Here is a 25626-nt window from a genome sequence, read left to right as displayed (position 1 = left end):
TCAATCATTGCTCTGCACAAGCCAAAGCAGGCTGTAATTCCCAGGATCCTGGCATCCAGCCGTGTCTGGCAGGGCTCAGGCAGGAGCAGGGCCTGGAGGGAGCAAGCTCAGGAAGGGAACAGGCCCCAGAGGGCTGTGGTACGTACCAAGGTGCACAGAGCCGGGGAATTCCACAGGCCTGCTCCTCCCGTACTTGTTGACGGCACAGATGCGGAAGCAGTAGTCTGCCTCGGCAGGCACGCTATCCCCGAGCACCTCCACCATGCTGGCCAGGTCCGTGGTAAGGCACTGCACCCACTCGGCCGTGCTAGCCTCCTGCCGCTCCAGGACGTAGCTGCTGGGGGGGCTCCTGTGCACATCAGGCCCGGGGCACCACGTCAGGAGGGCAGCGTTGCTGCGGTCCGTGCTCATCTCGGCAGCCATGGGCGCGCTCGGGGGAACACGCTTTGCACCTAACACAAACCCCACATCTGGTTAGCTCCCTGCTCTGAGATGTCGACCGAGCAGGTAAGCAACCAGCTGAGACATGGGGCCTTCCCCTCTGGGGGCTGCCAGCCCCGATCCCCAGTGCAGGGGCCGCCTGGCGTCAGGGGACCGGGAATGGGATACAACGCCTTCCCCTCTGGGGGCACCGGCTCCAATCCAGCTCCAGGGGACGGATACGCTGCTCTGGACACACGGACTATTCAAATACTCCTGCATAAGCTTTATAAAAATTATCTGTGTGTCTTACGGCTAGTGTGCTCCTGGCTCAACGGGTGAGCTAAGATGTTTCAAGTAGGAACTAAAATCACCAGTACAAATCCCTCGTGCCGGTAACACGGCTGTGAAAGCCACGCTGGGGACATTGCATAGATTGGTTTGACCTGGGTCACGAGGCCAGGGAAATAAAGAGCTCTCAAGTGTATAGAGTGACCCCCCACCATCCCCGACAGAGAGAGGCGTCACCCCCACTCAATCCAGGAACTGATACGAAACTGGGACCCGGGGGCCAGGCCTTGTGGAAAGGAGCTGAAGTAGTCTAGGCCTAGCAGGGTTTGCATGTGGCAGATGAAGGACTGCTGGGCAAAACAGACCTGCATTAGCAGCTGTTTATTGTTTTATGCTTTTGTTCTGAATAAACAGCACTTGCTTTCATGAGCACTGGCTGGTCCCTGGTTAACCCCAGACTGCCAGTGCTGAGCTGAAGTCAGACCTGCGGAAAGAATCACCATACATTGCAGGGTTCTGCAGCCGAAGGCCCGCATCTAGCAGAAGGGAGGTGCAGAACTCAGCCCAGAGAAAGGTGCCGGCTAGAGACTGGAGTGGGGTGCCCTCAAGAAGGCCACGAAGGGGCCAAAAGTGCAGATAACTCAGGAACCGTGACACAGGGCCATGCTGCACTAGGGAGCACCAGCTCCAATCTGGCTGTTGGGCATAGGTGTGACGCTGCCAGGCCAGGTGCCAGCTCATGCTCAGGTCCCCATCTCTCAGCTGGACCCTGACCTATACAGAGCTGCGATCTGTCTGGCTCACTTGTGGGGCAATAGTGGTAAAACAGGGATCAGCATTACAAGGAAGTGTTCGCACTCGTGAAGGCTTATCAGCTGCTGCCTGCGTTAATCTCCCCTGCACTATTGGAGCGGGTGTATTGTGAGCCTCTGAAACCGTGTGAATCACCATGCAGGAGAGACACATTAGTGAGCGAGCGCCTCGCTTACAGAAATTGTTATGTCCCTCCCGAAAGAGGAGACCTGGCAGTACCGGACAGGCTAGGGGTGGCTCTTGCAACTGGAAACTCCCTACATCTGGAGTAAGAAACCATCAGCAAAATGCTGCTCTTCTCCCTGTGACGATGAGTCGTGTGAGTGAACGTCTCCCATCAGCTGAGTCTGCAGTTGGCAGGAGTGGGGGGACCCCAAACCAAAGGAACTAGGTATCTCTGTGCTGCTTGGACTCTGGGGATCAAGGTGTTTCTAAGCATAAGCAAGAGATCCCCAGCTACTTAGCCTGGGTTAGCCCCAACAAGCTACACATAGAGCTGGCTGATTATAGAAACTTACATCACCTTTTGAAACCTAAGCCTGTACGTCATTTGTGTATCTATGTTCACCTGGTTTAGCCTCGTAAACAACTCATTTCCTTTTTCTACTTAATAAACCCTCATATAGTTACTATAGGACTGGCTACAAGCATCGTCTTCAGTGTGAGACCTAAAGCACAAGTGACCTGGGGTAAGTGACTGGTCCTTTGGGACTGGGAGTAACCTGAATATTGCTGTGATCCTTGGCATAAGAGGCCGCCTGTCACAGAGCTAGGCTCACCTGGTAACGGGACAGATCGGCGTACCAAGGGGACTGTCTGTGACTACGTGTTAAGGCTAGTAAAGTGCCTGAGGAGTTTGCACTAGGCACAGGAGGTTGGTGAAATCCAAGTTTAGAGCTCACAGCCAACATGGGGTTTGTGCCCTGGTTTGTACCCATCCACCCTGAGGTTGGTGTTCATGCTCGTGCATCACCGCTGGGAGCATCACGCTAGTTTCACAGATGTCACTGGGTCTAAGGCCAGAAGGGACCAGATCACCTATCACAGGCCCGTCATTTTTACCCCGCTACCCCTATATTAAACCCAAAGATTTGAGTTAGACTCAAGCGTTTTGACCCTCAGGAGACGGAGCTGTGGCCACAGGCAGCAAACAGGAGAGACCGAGGGGCCGCCAACAGCCCAAGCCCCACAGTGGCAGGGACCTGATTAGGGAGAGGTGCCCAGATGATCCCAGCAGGTGAGCCACAGCCCAAGCCCCAGAGGTCCCTAATGGGGTACTGGGCCTTTCCCCTCTAGGGAACGCTGGCTCCAATCCAGCCCTAGAGCAGGGGGACCCTGATCCACAGATCGATGGGCTCCATGCTCCAGAGAAGTGCCACCCCCCGGGGGGGCTCTCACATTTGACGCGGAGCTGGGCTGACGTCTGCGACTCCCCCACGCTGAAGGAGATGACCCCAGCGTCCTCCCTCGTCACATGCACCAGGACCAGCAGGTGGGTTTTGCCAAAGCTCTTCAGCACGGTGCACGGTGTCTCCCGTAGCTCTAGCCCGTTCCGGCTCCAGCAGATTCCCTCCACAGCGTCCCGGGTCTCCACACAGAAGGCAGCATTCTCCCCCTCCATGACGTCCAGCTTTCGTGGGAGCCGCTTCACGATCGCCCCTGGGAGAGTGTCCAGGAAAGGCCCAGAGTCACATCCGAGCGTGCAGCTCGGGACCCTGGGGCTGCAGAGCTGGGAGGGACATGGGGAGCCTGGGGCCCGAGGGTGCAGGAGCAGGAAATGGGGGTGTCAGGAATGGGGCTGGCTTGAGGCAAAGAAAGGGGGCAGGAATGGACAGGCTGGGAGCCGAGGCAGAGTACTATGGGGCAGGTTGGGCAGCTGGGGCAGGCGTTGGCTGGTTGGTGGCAGGGACAGGGCAGGGGAAAGGCAGGACCAGGGAAGACAACGAGTGACTGGCTGGGTGCGAAGTACAGGGTAGCAGGGTCAAGGCAGTGAGAAGCAGGACCAGGCAGGGCAGTGGGCAACAGGCTGGGTGCCAGGGACAGGGCAGGGGAAAGGCAGGACCGGACAGGGACAGGGCAGTGAGAAGCAGGACCAGGCAGGGCAGGGGGCTGCAGCAGCAAGCGGCACAGGGAAGACGGTCTCCATGTCCCTCTGCTCAGGCTCCGTGCACCCCAGGCCCATCCCTCTCACCTCTGACTGAGACCTCAGCAATGCTGCGGCCTTTGTCCTTCATCTCACAGAGGTAGATGCCGTCGTCGTCAGTGCGGGCATCACGGATGGTCAGGCGTCGCACCAGGCCCTGCTCCTCAATCACATACTTGTGGCTTGACTGCAGCTGCTTGTCCTCCAGGTACCAGGACGTGGGGATGGTTTCCAGGGGCACCTTGCACTCCAGCACGGCGTCCTCACACTCCTGCACCTCCACATCCTCCAGCTGCAACTGGAACCGCACCCGGTGCTCTGGTGCCAAGCAAGAGAGAGACAGGAACTGCAGAGAGCATGCGGGGCCCAGGACGGGCCCAGCCTGGACGGGGCCACCACCACAGCAAGCCCAGGTCCCACAAGAGCTGCGTCAGAGGAAAGCAAAAGCCCCACAACGCACCCAGCCCATTGGGCAACCAGCAGGGGGCAACTTCGAAAAGACATGGAAAGAGTGAGCCAGCTAAACCCCGCTTCTGCAACCAGGCGAGGGCCAGCCCATGAGGCCACCTCCTGCCCCGTGACTGAGCGCAGACCCCTCACTGGGCCAGCAAGCAGGGGTCCTGGGCCCCCACCCTTCATTCTCCTTCCCGTGCAGGCCTGTCCGGTCCCCTGGGGCCCAGCTCAGGAGTCAGCCTGGCCCAGCCCCTGCCCAGAGCCATCTGTTCCAGGGAGGGGGCAGCCGAAAGCTCTCCATTCCCAGCGGGTTATTTTGAGAGGTGGCAGGCGACACAGGGGTGGCACTTGGTCTGTTCAGTGCTCAGCCCCCTGCTGTCAGCTCTTCCTGCTGTCACCGGCCCCCCTGCAGAGACACCGCTGCTCCAAACTCCTTGGGCCCCTCTCAGCCTCCAAAGGGCTGGGCCCCACCGGGCAGGCCCCTGCACACCGCTGGGCAGGCCAAGGTGTCTCTGGGGCTTGATTAGCATCACACTTTCCAAGCCCCAGTGCAGAGTGACAGACACTGTGCCTAGGAAATGGATTCCCCAGAGTCGCGGGGAAGCGCCTTCCATGGAGGCTGGGTAGCTGTCTGTCTGGGCTGGGTTAGACCCAGCAAATCCTGCATCGCGGCAGGGGGCCATCCTACCTGACCCTTGCGGTCCCTTCGAACCTGATGATGCGAATACAAACCATACAGGCATAGTTCAAGGGAGGCCCAAACCAGCCCATCCTGCCAATGCCTTCATGGTGGCTGCCTTGTCACTGCCTGTCTGGGCAACACCCAGCACAACGGGGCCCTGAGCCCCACTGGGAACCCCAACTGCTCCAGCAACACACATGTAACGCGCGTGTAAGGCCAGGTCTACACTGGGAAATGAGATCAGTAGAAATCATCGCTCAGGGGTCTGAAAAATCCACAGTTCTAGTGTACACCAGTTCTACCGACCTCAGCTCTGGTGTAGACAGCGCTAGGTCGCTGTCAATGGGAGACCCTCTCCCGTCGCGTTTTACGTGTCGCCAGCCCCTAGACAAATGGGTGGGGTGAGGGAGGTGGCATCTGGGGCTGTGGCGAAGCGCGTGTGTCGTTGCCGCACCATTAGGAGCTGAAAGACGTGGGGTGGGAGCAGACATGGGGTGGGTGCAGATGCAGCCTCCCCCCAGGAGGGAGCCAGGGCTGGCTGGGGGCACACCCGCTGGGCGTACGGGAAGGCGTGACTGTTAGCTGGGCAGTAAAGCAAGGTTGCAGCAGTTCAATTAATGACTGATGGGATTCGGGAGCCATAACGAAGGGGAAGCGGTGACAGGGGGATTCCGTGGGAGGAGCCAATGTCCCCCGAAGGCCAGCCCTGTGCCTTGAGCTCCCTTCATCTCCGGCGCTAGCAAGCAGGCATAGGCGCCGACTTCGTGGGTGCTCCAGGGCTGGTGGGTGGGCCCCGGCCAATCACTCGCTCTCACGCCCCAGAGACACGAAGGCCCCACACACACCCCCCGCCCAGGTTTGCCTCCTTGGCCTTCACAAGCATAACTCCCCCCAGGCCTCACCAAGGGCCGACTTTCAGGGGAGCTCAGCATGTTCCCCCTGGGTGCAGATTCCACCACCCACAGTCTCCCCCTCGCAGCCTTGAGCACCCTCCCTTGGGGCCCGCCAAGGAGTGAGTCGCCCCCTGTTCCTGGCTGCCTTCTTGGGGGCTCAGCACATGCTGGGCAGGGAGGGAGGGAAACACTTCCAGCACAGACGCTTGGCTCCCAGCCCCACGCGCTCAGGGCTAAACCCACTCAGCACTTCCCTGGGAGATTGTCACTAACAGCTCACAGCCCCCCCACCCCCCAAACACATCAACCCCCTCCCACCCAACCTGGCTCCTGGCTCAGTGCCAGAAAGGATACATGGCCAGGTGTGATGAAGTGGGAGATGTTCTTAGTGTTTTGCATGGACCCTGTTTGTGCCTCAGTTTCCCTGTGCGCTGCATGTATAACCAGGGGGTGGCAGGGAGTGTTGTTGCAGACGACCATGTGTGACCTCACCTAGCAGCCTGGACCATGGATAACTGCCTGGAGATTGGGGACAAAGTGACTGGTGACCAGGAGGCCCACCCCAGCTTTGCAGTCAGCAGGTTCTGGCCAGTGGGACGACAATGAGCTGCGAAAACAGGACCCCTGTGACCTGACCAGCCAGTTTCAGCCAGGGGTGGAAGAGAGGAGCTCAGGTGACCTGTTTACCTGGGACTGAAGACAATGGACAGGGGAGGAGCTGTTGGGGGAGATGATATCGGATGATCGGCTGGAAGGAGGGGGGTGGCTGGACTGGGGAGAGAGCAGCCAGAGCCCCCCTGGGTGCAGGGGAGGCTTGGATGTGCTGTGCTGAGGGAGGCCAGGCCTGAGGCCTGGAGAGTTTCCTGTGCTGGATTCAGACACTCAATAAACGTCCTGTTTCTAGAGATCAGGGTGGCAGTGGGGAGTGCGGGGGACATTATTCCCAGGGGGCATTATTCCCTCTGGGGGTGGAGGCCCTGGGGGTCCAGAGCAAGGGGACTCCCTGAGGGGGCCCACGGCAGAGACAGGCGTGCTGGAGGCTCAGAGAGGTGCGGTTCCGGGAGGCGGAGAGAGGACCCCCGAGAAGGGCTGTCGCCCTGAAGGGGGTTCCTCCCAAGGACCATATGGAGCCAAGAGAGAGCACGAGTCCTGAGAGTCTGTGCCACCAGGACCCTTCTGTCCTGCTCCCCTGTGTCTTTTCTCGCTTGAGCCTCCGAGCCCAGACAGCAGCACCACCAAGCTGGGGTGAATGCGGGACAGCCAGAGAGACAGGCCCTGATCCATGAATCTGCCAGCAGGCCTGGGCTGGCCAGAGCAGTCTTAGGTCATCGTGGTGTCCCAGCCTATGTCCTAGGGCTGGTGATTGGTGCAAGAGCCTCCCCTTCCCGTGCCCTTTTACACTGGAACTGGAGACCCCCCTCCCAACCCACCAAACAGCCTTCTGCGTCCCCAAGCCCACCCTTCTGCCTTGCAATGTCCTAACCAGAAACACCACTGCGATAAAGGGGGAATTGGCTGTAATATTTTCATTGAGCGTAGGTGTGCCTCAGTCTCCCCTATGTGCTGTAGTTACCTCAGGGATAGAAAGGCCTGTTCACTCTCTGGGCAGGCTAACACAGGTGTGAAGGGCTCCCAGGTGTCTGGGCCCTTAAGTCCCATATCACTGAAGCTCTTGAGAAAATAGTGGCAAATCCAACTGCCCAGACATGGACCCCTAGCAACCAATGACTGTGATGAAGCAGGACTGTTCTTAATGTTTCCATTGAATAGTGTGGGGGTGCCTCAGTTTCCCCTAGGCAGTTCTTAAGTATCTAGGGGGTGGGGTAAGGGTGTATGATCATTGCAGAGCCCTAGAGGGCAGGGGTGTGCAGGGGTCTGGACACAGAGAATGGCCGACACCCTGTTTCCTGGCCACTGATGGCCTGGGCCCTTCCCCCCCTGCAAGGTGAGAGCTAAAGGGTTGGAGAACAAAGGAATCAGGTGACCTCCTGGCCCAGGAAAGGGACAAAGCCCAGAGGAGGAGGGGCTGGAGGGAGTTTCAGTTTGGGGCTGGCTGGAGACATGGAGGGAAGGGCAGACGTGGTTGTCTGGCTCACTGCCCCCCAAAATGGACCCAGCTGAGGGGTCCGGTTCTCTGCACCTACAAGCTCTGTGTTAGACTTAAACTGGATTAAGTTTAGAAGTGTGTGCAACAAGAGTGATGTAGTGGTGGGAGTCTGCTATAGACCACCGGACCAGGGGGATGAGGTGGATGAGGCTTTCTTCCGGCAACTCACGGAAGCTACTAGATCGCATGCCCTGATTCTCATGGGTGACTTTAATTTTCCTGATATCTGCTGGGAGAGCAATACAGCGGTGCATAGACAATCCAGGAAGTTTTTGGAAAGCGTAGGGGACAATTTTCTGGCGCAAGTGCTAGGGGAGCCAACTAGGGGGGGCGCTTTTCTTGACCTGCTGCTCACAAACCGGGTAGAATTAGTGGGGGAAGCAAAAGTGGATGGGAATCTGGGAGGCAGTGACCATGAGTTGGTTGAGTTCAGGATCCTGACGCAGGGAAGAAAGGTAAGCAGCAGGATACGGACCCTGGACTTCAGGAAAGCAGACTTCGACTCCCTCAGGGAACAGATGGGTAGGATCCCCTGGGGGACTATCATGAAGGGGAAGGGAGTCCAGGAGAGCTGGCTGTATTTCAAGGAATCCCTGTTGAGGTTACAGGGACAAACCATCCCGATGAGTCGAAAGAATAGTAAACATGGCAAGCGACCAGCTTGGCTTAATGGTGAAATCCTAGCGGATCTTAAACATAAAAAAGAAGCTTACAAGAAGTGGAAGGTTGGACATATGACCAGGGAAGAGTATAAAAATATTGCTCGGGCATGTAGGAAAGATATAAGGAGGGCCAAATCGCACCTGGAGCTGCAGCTAGCAAGAGATGTCAAGAGTAACAAGAAGGGTTTCTTCAGGTATGTTGGCAACAAGAAGAAAGCCAAGGAAAGTGTGGGCCCCTTACTGAATGAGGGAGGCAACCTAGTGACAGAGGATGTGGAAAAAGCTAATGTACTCAATGCTTTTTTTGCCTCTGTTTTCACTAACAAGGACAGCTCCCAGACTGCTGCGCTGGGCATCACAGAATGGGGAAGAGATGGCCAGCCCTCTGTGGAGATAGAGGTGGTTAGGGACTATTTAGAAAAGCTGGACGTGCACAAGTCCATGGGGCCGGACGAGTTACATCCGAGAGTGCTGAAGGAATTGGCGGCTGTGATTGCAGAGCCCTTGGCCATTATCTTTGAAAACTCGTGGCGAACGGGGGAAGTCCCAGATGACTGGAAAAAGGCTAATGTAGTGCCAATCTTTAAAAAAGGGAAGAAGGAGGATCCTGGGAACTACAGGCCAGTCAGCCTCACCTCAGTCCCTGGAAAAATCATGGAGCAGGTCCTCAAAGAATCAATCCTGAAGCACTTACATGAGAGGAAAGTGATCAGAAACAGTCAGCATGGATTCACCAAGGGAAGGTCATGCCTGACTAATCTAATCGCCTTTTATGATGAGATTACTGGTTCTGTGGATGAAGGGAAAGCAGTGGATGTATTGTTTCTTGACTTTAGCAAAGCTTTTGACACGGTCTCCCATAGTATTCTTGTCAGCAAGTTAAAGAAGTATGGGCTGGATGAATGCACTATAAGGTGGGTAGAAAGCTGGCTAGATTGTCGGGCTCAACGGGTAGTGATAAATGGCTCCATGTCTAGTTGGCAGCCGGTGTCAAGTGGAGTGCCCCAGGGGTCGGTCCTGGGGCCGGTTTTGTTCAATATCTTCATAAATGATCTGGAGGATGGTGTGGATTGCACTCTCAGCAAATTTGCGGATGATACTAAACTGGGAGGAGTGGTAGATACGCTGGAGGGGAGGGATAGGATACAGAAGGACCTAGACAAATTGGAGGATTGGGCCAAAAGAAATCTGATGAGGTTCAATAAGGATAAGTGCAGGGTCCTGCACTTAGGATGGAAGAATCCAATGCACCGCTACAGACTAGGGACCGAATGGCTAGGCAGCAGTTCTGCGGAAAAGGACCTAGGGGTGACAGTGGACGAGAAGCTGGATATGAGTCAACAGTGTGCCCTTGTTGCCAAGAAGGCCAATGGCATTTTGGGATGTATAAGTAGGGGCATAGCCAGCAGATCGAGGGATGTGATCGTTCCCCTCTATTCGACACTGGTGAGGCCTCATCTGGAGTACTGTGTCCAGTTTTGGGCCCCACACTACAAGAAGGATGTGGATAAATTGGAGAGAGTCCAGCGAAGGGCAACAAAAATGATTAGGGGTCTAGAGCACATGACTTATGAGGAGAGGCTGAGGGAGCTGGGATTGTTTAGTCTGCAGAAGAGAAGAATGAGGGGGGATTTGATAGCTGCTTTCAACTACCTGAAAGGGGGTTCCAAAGAGGATGGCTCTAGACTGTTCTCAATGGTAGCAGATGACAGAACGAGGAGTAATGGTCTCAAGTTGCAATGGGGGAGGTTTAGATTGGATATTAGGAAAAACTTTTTCACTAAGAGGGTGGTGAAACACTGGAATGCGTTACCTAGGGAGGTGGTAGAATCTCCTTCCTTAGAGGTTTTTAAGGTCAGGCTTGACAAAGCCCTGGCTGGGATGATTTAACTGGGAATTGGTCCTGCTTCGAGCAGGGGGTTGGACTAGATGACTTTCTGGGGTCCCTTCCAACCCTGATATTCTATGATTCTATGATTCTATGACTATGTTCCTGTCGGCTAATAAACCTTCTGTGTTACTGGCTGGCTGAGAGTCCCGTCTGACTGCGGAGTTGGGGGGCAGGACCCTCTGGCCCCCCCAGGACCCCGCCTGGGCGGACTCGCTGGGGGAAGCGCACGGAGGGGCAGAGGACGCTGAATGCTCCGAGGTCAGACCCAGGAAGGTAAAGCCGGGGGAGCTGTGTGTCCTGCAGACAGGCTGCTCCCAGAGAGGAGACTTCCCTAGAGTCCTGCCTGGCTTTATGGGGAGCAGATCCAGAGCATCGCCCGGGGACTCTGTGACAATGACCCAGAGAGATCTGGACTCCCCGCCTCTCCCAGCATCCCCCAGCTCGGGAACAAAGGGCTGGGGGGAGGGGAGAGTTAAGTGTGGGCTGCAGGCAGCAGTCAGTGCACCTGGCCTGGGACACAGTCAGAGGGACAGGCCTTTGGGCTCTGGGCTCCCCAAGGGCTCCCTGTGCGGGGTCCAGGTGACTAACCCAGCTGTCGGCCCGCACTGCCTGCATGTCCCTGCAGACGCTTGGTGCTGCCCCCCAAGATGGTACAAGTCTCCGTCTGGGTCTGTCTCCGTGAGACTTGCTGCTCGGAGCTCTCGAGGGGGTGGGGGGATAGGCCCATGGGGCCAGCCCCAGGAGACGGTGAAGCCGCGTGGCTTCCCCTGGAGGAGGAGCGAGACCCCTCGTGGGCCTGGCCCACTGACGGGGCCTCCCAGAGCCTGTCCCCACGCGGACCATGGTCCCGATCCTGATCCCACCACTACCACCACCACCTAGTCCAGACCACCAGGGCCCATCCTACAGCCCCAGAGCCCTGGCTTCTCTGCAAATTGTTCCATTGGCAAATCAGGATCCCGTTTTCGCTTCCTCCTGATCCAGCCCCCCTGGGTAGCCCCAGCCCATCAGGGAACCAGCGCGAGCGAGTCAGGCTTGCCCCTCCATACACCCGGGCTAATACCATTGGACAGCAGCAGCCTGCTCTGACCCCCGCTCGCCTGCTGTGGGCAAGGCCCCTGCATCTCTGCACCCCCACACAGGGCCCTACCTCTCACATGGAGCTGCACCGCACTGAGGGTCTGGCCAGCCGTGTTGGAGGCGGTGCAGATGTACAGCCCCTGGTCCCGGGCCTTGCAGTACAGCACTTTCAGGATGAAGTAGCCTTCCCTGTCCTCATAGACCAGGTGCCTCCTGTCTGGCGCAACGACCTTCCCGTCCTTCTTCCACACGATCTCGGGCTTCGGCTTGCCCGTCACGTGGCACCGGAACTTGGCGTGCTTCCCCTCGCTCACAGCAAACGCCTTGGCTTTGGGTGCGCTGGGAGGCACCTCGCCATTGGGCCGGGCCGGCCAGGGTGCGGAGCGCTGCCCATGGCAGTGTCTCCTGTCACCGTGCTGATCCGGCTGCTTACTGAAATGGCTCAGGGGCCAGCAGTTCCTGGGGGAGCCCAGGAAGGGGCCGTCTGGCAGCCCACGAGCCATGGGGTCAACCAGGAGCACAGCTGCTGCCAGGGCCTCCCCTGAGCGGTTCTGTGCCCGGCACACATAGACCCCTCCGTCTGGGGGCCGGGCGCTAAAGATCTTCAGGAAATGCAAGTCTTCAGGCTCCCTCCCCACGGAGAAATGGCTGCTCTCAAAGAGATCCGACAGCTGGCGCCCATCCTTCTCCCACTGCAGCATAGGGCAAGGCTGCCCCGAGACCCTGCAGGTGAACACCACATCCTCCCCCCTGCAGACCTGCCAGGACAGGGGCTTGCTCAGAAAGGCGGGGGGCACATCCTCAGGGTCTCCCTCCTGCTGCAGCTCCCCCGCCTCCACCTTGAGTGTGGCAGCAGCGTAGGTCTCCCCGATGGTGTTCTTGGCCTTGCAGATATACTGCCCGCTGTCCTCTGGGGTCACCTGGGAAATCGACAGGCTGTACACGTTCCCCTCGGCCTCAACCTGGAAGCGGCCCAGCAGCGCGATCGGGGATTTGTCCTTCTCCCAGATGATGCTGGGGCTTGGGTCGCCCGCGATCTGGCACTTCAGGATGGCATCGGCACCACTCTGCACTGTGAAAGTGCGGGGGTAGGCAAGGAATCGGGGGGCCCCGCCAAACACATCCATCTCAGGACTCAGCTGGGGCACTGCGGGGACCCACACCAGGGGCTCAGCCAAGACAGCAGCTGGGCCCAGACACCTGGAGGGACAGACAGACAGAGCGCTCGGATTCCAACTCAGCTGCGGGAGAAGGCTATGGGGCAAGCAGAGGAATTCCAATGTATGGAGAGAGGGCCTCATGGCACTCCCTCAGGGAGCCAGCCTCCCCTCAGCAAGGCCACGGCAGGGTCAGCCCAATGGAGAAGCAGCTCTGTGGCCTGCCTCTTTCAAAGCAGAGCCCCCTGGACCCCTCAGCCCAGGGCCATGTGGGGTGCAGGCCCCTGGCCAGGCAAAGCAGCTGCCCAGACCTTTGGGAGCTGGAAGTTCAGAAGAATCTTGTGCCAAGTCCTTCGGCCAAAAGACGGCGGTCGCCCGCAGACAGGTGGGCCCTGGACATGTTTAGTCCCCAGCCCCCTGGATTCCACCCCGGCCCCAGTGCATCAGGTTTCCCTGCAGGCCGCCAGCTCGCGCCTATTGTTAGACAGTTATTTCGGTCTCACTGGGCCCTCACCCCCGGAAGACTCCGCTCACTTCCTGGATCCCCTGATGGCGCGAACACAACCGGTCCACGCTGCCGGGGCTCTTATCAGCCAGTGCCAGCCTCGGGCACCAAGCCAAGCAGCCCTGCGGTGGCTCGGACAGGCCTGGCCCAGGCGGTGGCAGGGACGCCCCAGGAGCCTGTGCAATGGCACATCCATCATCTCTCCCCCTCTCCCAAAGGCCCCCTAGGTCTCCTGTACCCTGCAGGTCCTAAACCTGGCACCCAGAGCCTGCCTCTACCCTCCTGGGCCTCACAGGGCTGTGTGCCCCAAGACTGCGTCACTGCTGAAAGCCAGCTCAGCCAGAAACCGACATGCAGGCAAATCCGCTGATGCCAGGCTGGCTCAAGGAGTGGGACACAGGACCCCCTCTCGGGGACAACCGCTCTGATCTGGCCCCCGGGCAGGGTACTGGCTGGCTCCGGGGGTGGGGAATGGTGCCCTGAGCCTGTCCCCTCGAGGGCACCAGTCCCAGTCCGGCCGGTTGGCAGCGACCAATGTTTTTCCTCGGGCTCCCGTTTGGTGGCCTCCTTCCCGCGTGTGACTTGATTCGGGGGTGGGATGCAGCAGGGGGAGGAGGGGGAGCCCATCCAAGGTCCTGTGGCACAGGTGTCCACATCCCAGCACTATGGCACGAGCCAGCCCCCTTCACTGGCAGTCTCGGCCCTTGGGGAGCCCAGAGCCAACCTGCCCCGACTCGTCTGCCCTGGGTCCCCGGCAAAGCCAGGCTGGAGCCCCCGCCACCAGCCCAGCGCTGAAATGAAACAAATACCACCGGGCCCCGGCCTTCCCTCCCCCACAGGAGACAGCGGGACAGAGAAGCCCTCCTGGGCCTGTGGGGCAGAGAGGCAGGAGGGGCAGAGACCCCCCTTCCTGGGCCTGTGGGGCAGAGGGGAGCAGAGAAGCTCCCTTCTTGGGTGGGGCAGAGCAGGTAACGGGCAAAGGCAGCTCCATGCTGGGTGTGGGACAGAGGGGCTGAGGGGCAGAGGCAGCTCCCTGCTGGGTGTGGGGCTGAGGCAGCTCCCTGTGGGTGTGTAGGGCAGAGAGGAGTTTTGGGGCAGAGGCAGCTCGCTGCTGGATTTGTGGGGCAGAGGGGGGAGGGGGCTGAGGCAGCTCCCTGTGGGGGTGTGGGGCAGAGGGGGTGATGGGGACAAGGGGGCAGCGATGCAATAGGACAGGGAACCACTGGCTCCTTCCCCTCCATTCCTGCAAGATCATATGGGGTGGGGCTGCATTCCTGGAGCATCTGGCCTGGCTCACCCAAGGGGCTGATAAGGGGCTGTCACTCCGGGCAGCAGAATCCAGGCTGGCGGGAGGTGGCCATGGGCAGCCTGATCTCCCTGCCAGATGGGCCCACTCCACTTACCGACCCACCGAGCAGGCGCCTGGGGCGACACTCCCTGAAGCCGGACTGGCAGACCAGGTGCCCGATCCCCCCGTGGGCCCCGGGGACAGAGCGGCACCGGGCAGCTGAGGGGCCTGCAGGGGAGAGAGGGGGTCACACTGTGAGTGGGCAGCAGAATGAACCCCTCCGGTGGGAAGAACAGGCAGCCCCCCGCTGGCACTGGGGCAGGCAGGGGTCCAACGGGGAGAGGGGCAGGCAGCCCCCCGCTGGCACTGGGGCCGGCAGGGGTCCAACAGGGAGAGGGGCAGGCAGCCCCCCTGCTGGCACTGGGTCCGGCAGGGCTCCAACGGGGGGAGAGGCAGGCAGCCCCCCGCTGGCACTGGGGCTGGCAGGGCTCCAACGGGGAGAGGGGCAGGCAGCCCCCCCCGCTGGCACTGGGGCCGGCAGGGCTCCAACGGGGAGAGGGGCAGGCAGGGCTCCGGTGTGGGGGAGGGCAGACACAGCCCCTCCTGGGCTGCGGCATGGAGGGCTCCCGCTGGGAGGAGGAGGTGCAGAGGTTCCCCCATGGCTGCCAGGCAGTAAATTGTGACTGGCGTCAGGATCACACTGGGTGGACCCAGGACCCAGCTCCAACGGGCCCCTCTGCTGCTCTCAGACTCATAGGGCGGCCCTGCACATAGCCCCTCATGCAGGGCTAAGACCCATGGGCCCCCGTGCCCTGACCTAGACCCTCACCCCACATCCATCACGGGAACCTGGGGAGGGGCATCCCCCACGAGGCCTGTGAATTCCCCGCAGGTTCCTTGCGGCTGGCAGAGCAGGCAGCCGAGATACTTACGGTGCCAGGCACAGAACCAGGCCAGCGGGGCCGGAACCACCTTTGCCTCAGGTAGGCTCAACCCACGAGCCCGCAAGCCCTCCCCGCTCGGAGAGCCTCTTCCCCGTCCGTCCGTCCGTGCAACGCTGCTGCTCCGTCGGTCACACACGCTCCATCCGTCCGTCCAACTCTGCTCCTCGTTGTCCTGTCACTGCGCCCCACACCTGCACGCCAGCCCAGCTGTGCCCTGGCACCTCCTCCGGGCACACACGCACCTTGCTCCACTGCTTCCCTGTCCCCACGTCCGTCACCCTGCTCCCACTACCTCTGCCGGCACAGCTCCAGGGTGTCAACATGTAGGGACCAAATGTTACAAATGCCTGCAGCTGCTGTCCCCAAAAATACCCTCCGATGACACGCAGGGCTGATAACGCGGGGCTGGGCAGGGCCAGCTATCTATAGCGCCCCAGCAGGAGTGCAGCCCTCGGCCCCAGCCAGGCCCTGCCTTGCCGCTCTCCTCGGGGCACACAGCTCAGCACCGCCCAGGACAGACCCTGCTCAGGACCCTTGGGTGTCAGCACAGCCTCCAGTGACACCACGCTGCACACACTAGACAGGGTGCTCAGTGACCAGAGGCCAGCAGCTCCCTGCTATCAAGCAGCCAGGAAGCCAGGAATTGTTATACCAATAAAATAAAAACCAGCAGGATCTTATTAAAGGGGAAAAGGCAAAATGCCACATTTATTGTGACTACAGAAAGACTCCTAGTAAGCAGTTAGTTATAGCTATAACATTCCATTCAATTTCATATTTATTCACACATTCATTCATACACACACACACACACGGTTCTGCAAGGTTGTTATCATAGTTACCAGCCTTAGAGTTGCTCATGCCAAGCCACTGGCCAGGTGGCCTGGACATGAGGAGGGAGCAGGGCCTTGTCAGATGCTCATCTGACGCTCCTGGAAGTTGGTTTGCAGAATCAGACCCCAAAGTTCTCACTTTCTAGAGTCCATTTTTATAGAAATTTCTTCCTATGCCAGTCTGTGGGAATGGCTTCATCATGCTGTTGCTGAATCCATCAGCAGATGGCACATTCCTGACGGCTCCGTGCTGCCAGATGTTATCTTGTCCTTTGGTTCTCCCATTCTTGAGGCTGTTGGGTGGATTCCAGTCTGCCCTCCGGGGGTCCTCCGGTTATTTCCACTTGACGCCTTCTTCAGCCGATGGACACTGGATTCTTAGGCTGGCACCTCCCTGATCATTCAGTTGTTATCCACACCAAGCATCCATCCGCATACATCCTCTATCTCTATTTTAATCATTATTGTTAACAAAGGTTTCAGAGTAGCAGCCGTGTTAGTCTGTATTCGCAAAAAGAACAGGAGGACTCGTGGCACCTTAGAGACTAACCAATTTATTTGAGCATAAGCTTCCGTGAGCTACAGCTCACTTCATCGGATGCATTCAGTGGGAAATACAGTGAGGAGATTTACATACACAGAGAACATGAAAAAATGGGTGTTATCATGCACACTGTAAGGAGAGTGATCACTTAAGATGAGCTATTACCAGCAGGAGAGCTGGGGAGGGCAGGGGGGGGGGAGAAAACCTTTTGTAGTGATAATCAAGGTGGGCCATTTCCAGCAGTTGACAAGAACGTCTGAGGAACAGTGGGGGGTGGGGTGGGGGAATAAACATGGGGGAATAGTTTTACTTTGTGTAATGACCCATCCACTCCCAGTCTCTATTCAAGCCTAAGTTAATTGTATCCAGTTTGCAAATTAATTCCAATTCAGCAGTCTCTCCTTGGAGTTAAGAAAGCAAGATGAATACAACAAAAGGGCGGGGAGTCTCTGGGTGCTGTTTCTGTTGTTACAGAAAGAAAAGGAGTACTTGTGACACCTTAGAGACTAACAAATTTACTATGAAACCTGTTGTTACAGAGTATTGCTTTGAGTCTCTCTCTGTGTGAGTAGTTGTTGTTACAAAGAATTGCTTTGAGAGCAGACTCTGTCTTAGAATGTACTAACGCAATTAGCAGCTTGCAAGTTTCACACAGAGGGAGAGAAACAGAACCAAAACCCAAGAGACCTCTTCATTAGTAATACCCTGGAATTTAAACTATGGGGAATCAAACTCATTCCCGAGGCTGATAGGGAAGGCCTTCACCGCGACACACGGGTGAGTAGGAGATGGTGGGGCAGGGGCAGGCTCTGTCATTGCTTACTGTAAAGTGTACAGGGTTAGGGTTGCCAGGTCTCCGGTGTTCGACCGGAACGCCCGGTGAAAAGGGACGCTAGCGGCTCCGGTCAGCCGTTAAAAGTCTGGTCAGCAGCGCAGTGGGCTAAGGCAGGCTCCCTGCCTGCCGTGGCTTCGCGCGGCTCCCAGAAGCAGTGGTATGTCTCCCCTCTGGCTCCTAGGCATAGGGGCAGCCAGGGGGCTCCACACGCTGCCCCGCCCCAAGCGCCACTCCGCAGCTCCCATTGGCTGGGAACCACGGCCAATGGGAGCTTCAGGGGTGGCGTCTGCAGACGGGGCAGCGCACAGGGCTGTGTGGCCGTGCCTCTGCGTAGGACCCGAAGAAGGGACACGCTACTGCTTCTGGGAGCTGCCTGAGGTAAGCACCGCCCAGAGCACCCCAACCCCTCCTGTGCCCCAACCTCCTGCCCCAGCCCTGATCCCTCTCCTGCCCTCTGAACCCCTCAATCCCAGCACAGAGCCCCCTTCTGCACCCTAAATCCCTCATCCCTGGCCCCATACCACCGCCCGCACCCCCAGCCAGAGCCCTCACCACCCCTGCACCCCAACCGCCTGCCCCAGTCTGGAGCCCCCTCCTGCACTCTGAACCTCTCATTTCTGGCCCCACCCTGGAACTCGCACCCCCAGCCCAGAGCCTGTACCCCTCCCACACCCCAACCCCCTGCCTCAGCCTGGAGCCCCCTCCCATACTCCAAACCCCTTGGCTCCACCCTCCAGCCCAGAGCCCCCTCCTGCACCCCAAACCCCTCATCCCTGGCTCCACCCCAGAGCCTGCACCCCAAGCCAGAGCCCTCATCCCCTCCCACACCCAACCCCCTGCCCCAGCCTGATGAAAATGAGTGAGTGAGTGAGGGTGGGGAGAGCAAGCAACAGAGGGAGGGGGGATGGAGTGAGAGGGGCAGGACCTCAAAGAAGGGCCAGGGCCTCAGAGTGGGGGCGGGGCAAAAGGTGTTTGGGTTTGTGCAAGTAGAAAGTTGGCAACCCCATAAGGGTATGTCTGCACTGCAGTCGGGAGGTCTGATGGCACCACCTGAGCTAGCTCTGATCTAGCTAGAAAACATTTCCAGTGTGTGTTGTCGTCCCCCCGACCCCACAAACTGGATAAGCCATTAAAAAAACAGTAACAAAAATTAAATCATATTTTAGAAAGGCAAACGGGCCCAGTCGAGCAATGTGATGGCCTTGTCAGCCGGTGCCCAGGGCAACCGCTCTGCTTGCCCGCCCCTGGCCAAACTCCAGTGGAAACCCAAGAAACAAACCCTCTTTGTCCAGGAACCCCAGCAGTGACAGCTGCTGAGCGGAACCAGGCCAGTTCCCCTCGCTGCAAAGAGACAACAGCACACCAGTCAGGCGCCACCCGGCCCCGCCGGTGGCCCCCGCAGCAGCAGGGTCATTGGTACAGCTGGCCCCGCTGTGTACCAGGGGTGCTAAGAGCAGTAGTGTCAGGCGGGCTGCAGAGCCAGGCGCTGGTGACAGGCGGGCACACCCGGAGGCGGTGTCAGGCGGGCTGCAGAGCCAGGCGCTGGTGACAGGCGGGCACACCCGGAGGCGGTGTCAGGCGGGCTGCAGAGCCAGGCGCTGGTGACAGGCGGGCACACCCGGAGGCGGTGTCAGGCGGGCTGCAGAGCCAGGCGCTGGTGACAGGCGGGCACACCCGGCAGACTTGTTACAAGCAGAAGCACTAAAAACAGGCACAGTGTCTGGGCTGTCACTCAGCAGTCCTTGGCACAGGACGGGGTGGGCAGCTTGATGCTGTCTTTGCAGCTCCCTGGTGGTACCTTCACTCCCCCCCCAACCACCCCCTAGACTGGGCTCCATACCCCAGGCTGCACCATCCTCGTGCCCTGCACCCAGGGCACCGTGACCTCCCCCTGCCCGGGGCTGCGTCCCCCTGCCCTCCGTTGTCCTTGCAGTCCTTGCATTCCAGACGTCTCGCTGTTTCCATCACCCAGAGATAATATTCACGGCTAGCAGACGTTTGCGTCAGTGTCAGATACGTCTCAATGCCACCGTGCCCAGGCAGAGCCCAGCCAGGAGGGCCCAGCGAGCGGCGCTGGCCGTGCAGATAGACGCTCGCGACTGAGACCCCTGCGCGTGCCAGAGCCATGTGGCTGCTGCACCTGTTGCTGGCCCTGCTGGCTCCTGTCCCTGCTGCAGGCTGCCAGGGTGCTGAGCTCGACAGGCAGCTAGTCCTGGCCAAGCTCCGGGCCCAGATCCTGGAGTATCTCAGCCCCAGCAGCCGGGCCCAGCAGGAGCGCAGGGGGATGCACAGGAGACACATCCCAGGGACTCCAGACCGCCGGGGCCAGGAGCTGGAGGACACCTCCCAGGTGATACTTTTCCCCACCACAGGTGAGAGAACGGGGGGAGAGCCAGGGCGGGGGGCGCTCGGGCTGGTCGGGGGCAGTGGGGAGAGCTGGGGGCTCATGCTACTGGGGCAGTGGGGAGAGCGGGGGGCTCGGGCTGGGCAGGGGCAGTGGGGAGAGCTGGGGGGACTTGAGCTGGGCAGGGGCAGTGGGGAGAGCTCAGGCTGGGCACAGATGGGGGGCAGTGGGGAGAGCAGGGGGCTCGGGCTGGTCGGGGGCAGTGGGGAGAGCGGGGGGGGGCTCGGGCTGGGCACGGATGGGGGGCAGTGGGCTCATGCTACTGGGGCAGTGGGGAGAGTGGGAGGCTTGGGCTGGGCAGGGGCAGTGGGGAGAGCTGGGGGGGCTTGAGCTGGGCAGGGGCAGTGGGGAGAGCTGGGGGCTCAGGCTGGTCGGGGGCAGTGGGGAGAGCCGGGGGGGCTCGGGCTGGGCACAGATGGGGGGCAGTGGGGAGAGCAGGGGGCTCGGGCTGGTCAGGGGCAGTGGGGAGAGCGGGGGGGGGCTCAGGCTGGGCACGGATGGGGGGTAGTGGGCCCGAGCAGGGGGCTCAGGCTACAGGGTCAGTGGGGAGAGCAGGGGGCTCGGGCTGGGCAGGGGCAGTGGGGAGAACCATCCTGACCCACAGGCCCTGCTCGTCGAGCCCTGGGATCTTCAGTATCCCCTGTTGTGCTGGTTTGTGGCTTGGCTGGCAGGGGCGCAGTTGAGACCCCAAAATGAAGTTTCAGAGTAACAGCCGTGTTAGTCTGTATTCGCAAAAAGAAAAGGAGGACTTGTGGCACCTTAGAGACTAACCAATTTATTTGAGCATTAGCTTTCGTGAAAGTGAGCTGTAGCTCACGAAAGCTCATGCTCAAATAAATTGGTTAGTCTCTAAGGTGCCACAAGTACTCCTTTTCTTTTTGCAAAATGAAGTTGTGACTGCAGGTGAATTTGAACCCCGGTCCCCTCTCTCCCAGGGCATCTGACAAGCAGGAGGGGTTGGGGGCGCTACTGGGGATCTGCCCCAGCCTTTACCTGTGGGAGGAGGGGTTAAGACCCCATGAGGGTCAGGAGAGCTGGGGGCTCCCCCTCCCCGCCGGCAAACCAGAGCCACTTACGGAGGCCCAAGCCGTGGTGTAGGTACCACGCTGCCCATGGGACAGTCACACCGGCCCCCACAAGGCTCCACCAAGGGGCCTGGGATGGGGGCCCCTCCAGCCAGGGTGAGCAGCCCCCAAGCACATGTGGAGGTGGTGTGGGGGGATGGAGTTGCAGGCTAGGTGCCCCCAGAGATGGAGAGGCTGCTTTGCATGGGGCAGGAAGCTGGACCTGGTGGGGCTTGATCGGAGCTGGGGAGGGTGGGGGAAGGGGTTGGAGCAGAGCTTGGAGGGTCTACATCAGAGATGGGGGGAGTAAGGGGGTGGAGTGGAGGTGGGGGGAACAAAGGCAGGGAGCTGGCTGGGGGAGGACTTGTGGGGGCCTGACTGGGCTGGAAGTGGTCTGGGAAGTGGGGGGCAGCAGAGGAGCTAAAAGGACCTGGAGGGGTGAGTGGATCAGGGCTGGGACAGCTGAGGGCTGGATCGAAGGAGGGGTTGGGGGGGGATGCAGGGGCTGGATCAGCACTGGGCCCAGGGAGCAGGGGGAAGTGACTCAGCCAGGCGGGCTCCCGGGTGGGGTTTGCTGCAGTTAGCCCTGTGGCCTGCACGTCCGGCTGCTGGTTCTCTAGGCACGTGTTCCAGCAGGGACGGATATGGGTGGGGGGCAAGGCTGGTGCAGTGGTGGGGCCGGAGTCTCCAGGAAAGTCTCCCCTCTGCCCTGGGGCCGGTGTCCTGGAGCGCACAGCCCCATAGCTCAGAGCTGCTTTTGGAAACCAGGCTGTGCCTGTAAGCGGCTGGTGCCTTGTCCCCCTTCAGCCCTGGGCCGCGCGGGTGTGACCCCAGGTCCGAGCGAGCTCTGCCCCAGGCCACACTGCAGAGGGGGCACAGCAAAGGTGTCTGGCCCCTGCCCCTATGAGATCCCGAGTCACACCGAGCCATGCAGTTGCTCCTGTCTGACATGAGGAGTCAGGCCCTTCTTGTCCTGCCAGGCACCTCCCCTGGGACAGGGCATCCAGCTCTGGGGAAATGTGAGACGCTTGGCGCCAGGTGTAACTGAGATTGGTGCCTGGAGCTGCCAGAGGCCCAATGGGCCAGGTAGCAAAGCTCCCTGCCCTCCCCCTCAACACACACACACACACACACCTACCTCTGCTGATGCCCCGCAGGCCCCTGCCAGCCCAGCCCAGGTTCCCCCCATTCTGCCAGTACCCCTCAGTCCCAAGCCACAGCTCCCTGCTATCCCAGCCCTGGCTGGGCTCCCCTCACGCATCTCTGCTGGTGCCCCTCCATCCTGACCCCCAGCGGTCCCACCGAGTCCCTCCTGAACTCAAGGGTTAATGCTGCAGACCCAAATTCCTGACCTGCTGTTCCGAAGCCTGGCTTGGTGTAGCCAAGAGCCCTGGCTCCTGGTTCCCACGTTCCCCCCACTCCCTGCAGGCACCTCCTGTAGGGGGGCACGCTGGGCAGGCCCAGGCCTCGGGACTCCCGGCTGCTCTGCTGACCCTTGCTGCCCGTTTGCAGATGTGCCGTGTGAGCCGCCCCAGCCGGACGAGCTCCCGGAGGACGAGAGTGTTTTCACCTACCTCTTCCAGCCTTCGGCTCACACCCTGAGCCGCGTGGTGACGTCCACCCAGCTCTGGTTCCACACAGGCCCTGTCGTCGTCGTGCCCCCCGGCTCGTCAGCTGCGGCCAACCGCTCAGCGGGGGGGGCCGACGTGCTCGTCCTGTCGGGGCAGGGCCGGGTCACCGTGGCAGCCACCGTGGTGCAGGCCGCCGAGCAGTGGACGGTCTTTCACTTCGCGGCGCCCTTCCTGCGTTACGTCTCCCGGCAGCTCTTTGTGCTGCTGGTGCGCTGCCCGGGCTGCCCCTGCACGGCCGCCGCAGACAAGATGCCCTTCCTCATGGCCACCACCAAGCCCAAGGGGCCGGACAGAGCCCGCCGCGCCTCCGTGCCCTGGTCCCCGGCTGCCCTCAACCTGCTGCAGCGCCCGTCGGAGGACGCCGCAGCCCACGCTGACTGCCACCGGGCCGCCCTCAACATCTCCTTCGAGGAGCTGGGCTGGGACAAGTGGATCGTGCACCCGAGCAGCTTCGTCTTCCACTACTGCCACGGCAGCTGCTCCGACGCCCACACCCTGAGCCACGCGCTGGGCTTCCGGCTTTGCTGTGCGGCGCTGCCCAGCACCATGCGCTCCCTGCGCGTCCGCACCACCTCCGACGGCGGCTACTCCTTCAAGTACGAGACCGTGCCCAACATCCTCACCGAGGACTGCGCCTGCATCTAGGGCACTGGGCTCTGCCGCAGCCGGCCCGATTCTCCCGGGAGCTCCCCGCCTCCCCAGCCCCACGCCTGGCTCCCTGAGACAGGGGCTGTTTTCCTGCCATGCGGCATTGGGATGACCCAGCGTGACGGAGCCAGGTTCCCTCAACCAGGGCTAGCAGGTCATTGATGCCAGCTCCAGGGGTGGGGGGGTCATTGCATTCAGCGAACCCAGTGGGCTCACAACCCCCTGCCCAAAGGATCTGCCCATCCCAGAGCAGACAAGGGGTTTGTGAGCCAGAGTTCAGGCTGGAGCTTCCCTACAGCCCCCCCTTGGCAGCCCCTGGAGTCAAGGAGCCAGCCAGGTCCCAGCTGGGGCAAAGGGAAGCATGCGGTTCAACTCGCCAAACCTGCTCTGGGGTCAGTCCCTGCAGCTGCACAACTGAGACACCCCCCCACCCCCATCCCAGGCTGCTCCCTCGGTGCCTTGGCAGAGGAACCTTCATTACCCCAATACCCTGCCACGCTCCTCCCCCTCGGTCACCCCACCCCGCCCCGCCCCATGGCTGAGGACTGAGCAGGGAGGACTGGCCAAGGCTCTGAATGCCCCAGCCAGAGGCAGGGGAGGGAGGGAGGCGCTGAGCACCGGGACCAGCAGGATATTGCTCAGCCTGATGGCAGCTGTGGGGTGGTGCCCAGCCATGTGTAGCAGGAAGGGAGTTTACCCCTCAGGAAATCACAAGACTGGGGCTAAGGGAACTGAGCCCTAGCAGAGCCTCTGCCCTGCAGGGCCACTCCTCAGATAGACCCCAGGCTGCTCACCTCACCTGGCCACTCCCCAGGGCAGTACTGGTCCCCCTCAGCGTGTGGGATTGCTTCAGCTGCCAGACTGGCTGACAAACTTGGAAATAACAAGGGAATAATCTCTCCCTGCAACCCATGGGAAAGCAGGAGCAAGCACTAGCCCTGGCTCAGAGGGGACAGCTGCCGCTACCTGGCCTGACCAGGCTGGGACAGGGGGCAGAGTACAGGGGCTGGGACATGCAGCCTCCACCTGCACCAGCAAGCGAAGGGCTGGGGGGCACCCGGCCTGGGGGGCAGGCTGCTATAAAGGTGGTTTTCTCACAGGGTAAATTAAATAAATCCTTGTTTCAAGGGAGTGGAAATGCAAATTCTGATCACATGCAACCCTAAAATTCCCCTCAGGGTGTAACTGGCAGGACTTGAACTCCACCATCAGAGCACCAGCACAGACCAGGGCCAGCTTGGCACACGGGAGTACCTGGCGACCAGCCCAGCGTGCGCACTTTGCCAGCAGGTTACAGCTATTTGCCAGCTCGCAGTAGGATACCAGTGATGAGGGACCAGGTTCTCTGGACCTGGGAGGGCTTAGCAGGGGTCACAGCTGTAGTGGTCAGACAGAGCGATCTGGCCACACTGTCCTTCAGGCTGGATGTGCCAAGTGATGGAGATGCGTTTGCCATAATCGAGAGCCATGTTCTCGTCAGAATTAGGCCAGAAGTGACCTTGTGCCCCTATTTTACCAATACTGGGTTCCCTGCTCCAGATGGGGTGCAAGGCCTCACACAGGAGGGAGTTGTGAGGAGCACAGGAAAGATGAAACCAGAACTTCTATCTCCTGGTTCCCAACTCACTGCACCTCCGCCGATTGCATGGGGGAGGTCTCTCACCTGCCAATCACCGCCTGACATGATGGCACGAGGCGGCCAAGCAGCCAGACACAGCCCAAGGGCTGAACATTGGGCCCAGTCTGGCACGCAGCGCTTGCAGGGGACGAGGGGTCACCAGAGCTGGCTGAAATAGGAGACACTCTGTATGGAGACCAGAGACTCTCAGCTCAGCTCTGGAGCTGGCACTCACGCCAATAGAGCCCCGGGACGGGGGACTGGCTGCCTCGGGAGCGGGCGGGGGGGGGGGGGGGGGAGAAGACAGGGCCTTTCTCCTCCACATGGCCCAGGTTCCCATCCAGCCGCAGGGCGGACCAGGATTCACTTTGCTCCTTCCCCAGCCCAGATATGGCCCTGGTCAATAGGTCTCTGTGATGAACACCAGCGAACTGGAGGAGGGCCCCATGTATCAATGCCCCATATTTTCTAATCCGGCAAACCACAGCTCAGTGGTCTCCCTGTGCACACAGACAGTGCCTGGGTCAGGAGGAGGAGGGGAAGCCATGCTGGGAGTGAGAGATCCGGGGCAGTACTCTGCTTTTCTATGCAGCTCCCCCCAGCCCGCCCCACTGAAGAACCAGCTGCAGGGCTCTGTACAAAACATCTCCAGGTTTTACTAAAATATAAAAACTTCATAATCATTTGAGTAAAAAGCAAAGACACAAAATAATCACGTGA

General features: G+C 60.0%; 2 protein-coding genes across 2 annotated transcripts in view; one reads left to right on the top strand and one right to left on the bottom strand.

Annotated features, from left to right (window-relative positions):
* Window positions 1–15664, bottom strand: part of OBSL1 (obscurin like cytoskeletal adaptor 1) — an 82495-nt gene extending 66831 nt beyond the window's left edge. The window contains exons 1-6 of the mRNA XM_074966954.1: window positions 15318–15664; window positions 14501–14613; window positions 11506–12635; window positions 3716–3985; window positions 2923–3183; window positions 147–452 (exon numbers count right to left, since the gene is read on the bottom strand). Of these exons, the coding sequence (XP_074823055.1) occupies window positions 147–452; window positions 2923–3183; window positions 3716–3985; window positions 11506–12562 (1894 nt within the window). The 5' untranslated portion in view covers window positions 12563–12635; window positions 14501–14613; window positions 15318–15664. The remainder of the gene's footprint in view (window positions 1–146; window positions 453–2922; window positions 3184–3715; window positions 3986–11505; window positions 12636–14500; window positions 14614–15317) is intronic.
* A 3849-nt stretch (window positions 15665–19513) lies between these two features.
* Window positions 19514–23792, top strand: INHA (inhibin subunit alpha). The gene is made up of 2 exons (XM_074966953.1): window positions 19514–19913; window positions 22522–23792. Exons 1-2 carry the CDS (start codon window positions 19667–19669, stop codon window positions 23283–23285), a joined length of 1011 nt encoding a protein of 336 aa, XP_074823054.1. The 5' UTR covers window positions 19514–19666; the 3' UTR covers window positions 23286–23792.
* Window positions 23793–25626: the final 1834 nt, after the last annotated feature.

This window comes from Natator depressus, chromosome 11 (assembly GCF_965152275.1).
Source record: "Natator depressus isolate rNatDep1 chromosome 11, rNatDep2.hap1, whole genome shotgun sequence".
NCBI lineage: Eukaryota > Metazoa > Chordata > Testudines > Cheloniidae > Natator > Natator depressus.
This window is presented reverse-complemented; position numbering and strand designations above follow the sequence as displayed.

Bases quoted from the DNA above. Each gene is read 5' to 3' on its own strand.
- INHA (XM_074966953.1), top strand. From the start codon at position 19,667: ATGTGGCTGCTGCACCTGTTGCTGGCCCTGCTGGCTCCTGTCCCTGCT. The intron at 19,914-22,521 runs GTGAGAGAACGG...GCCCGTTTGCAG, and splicing joins GATACTTTTCCCCACCACAG to ATGTGCCGTGTGAGCCGCCC.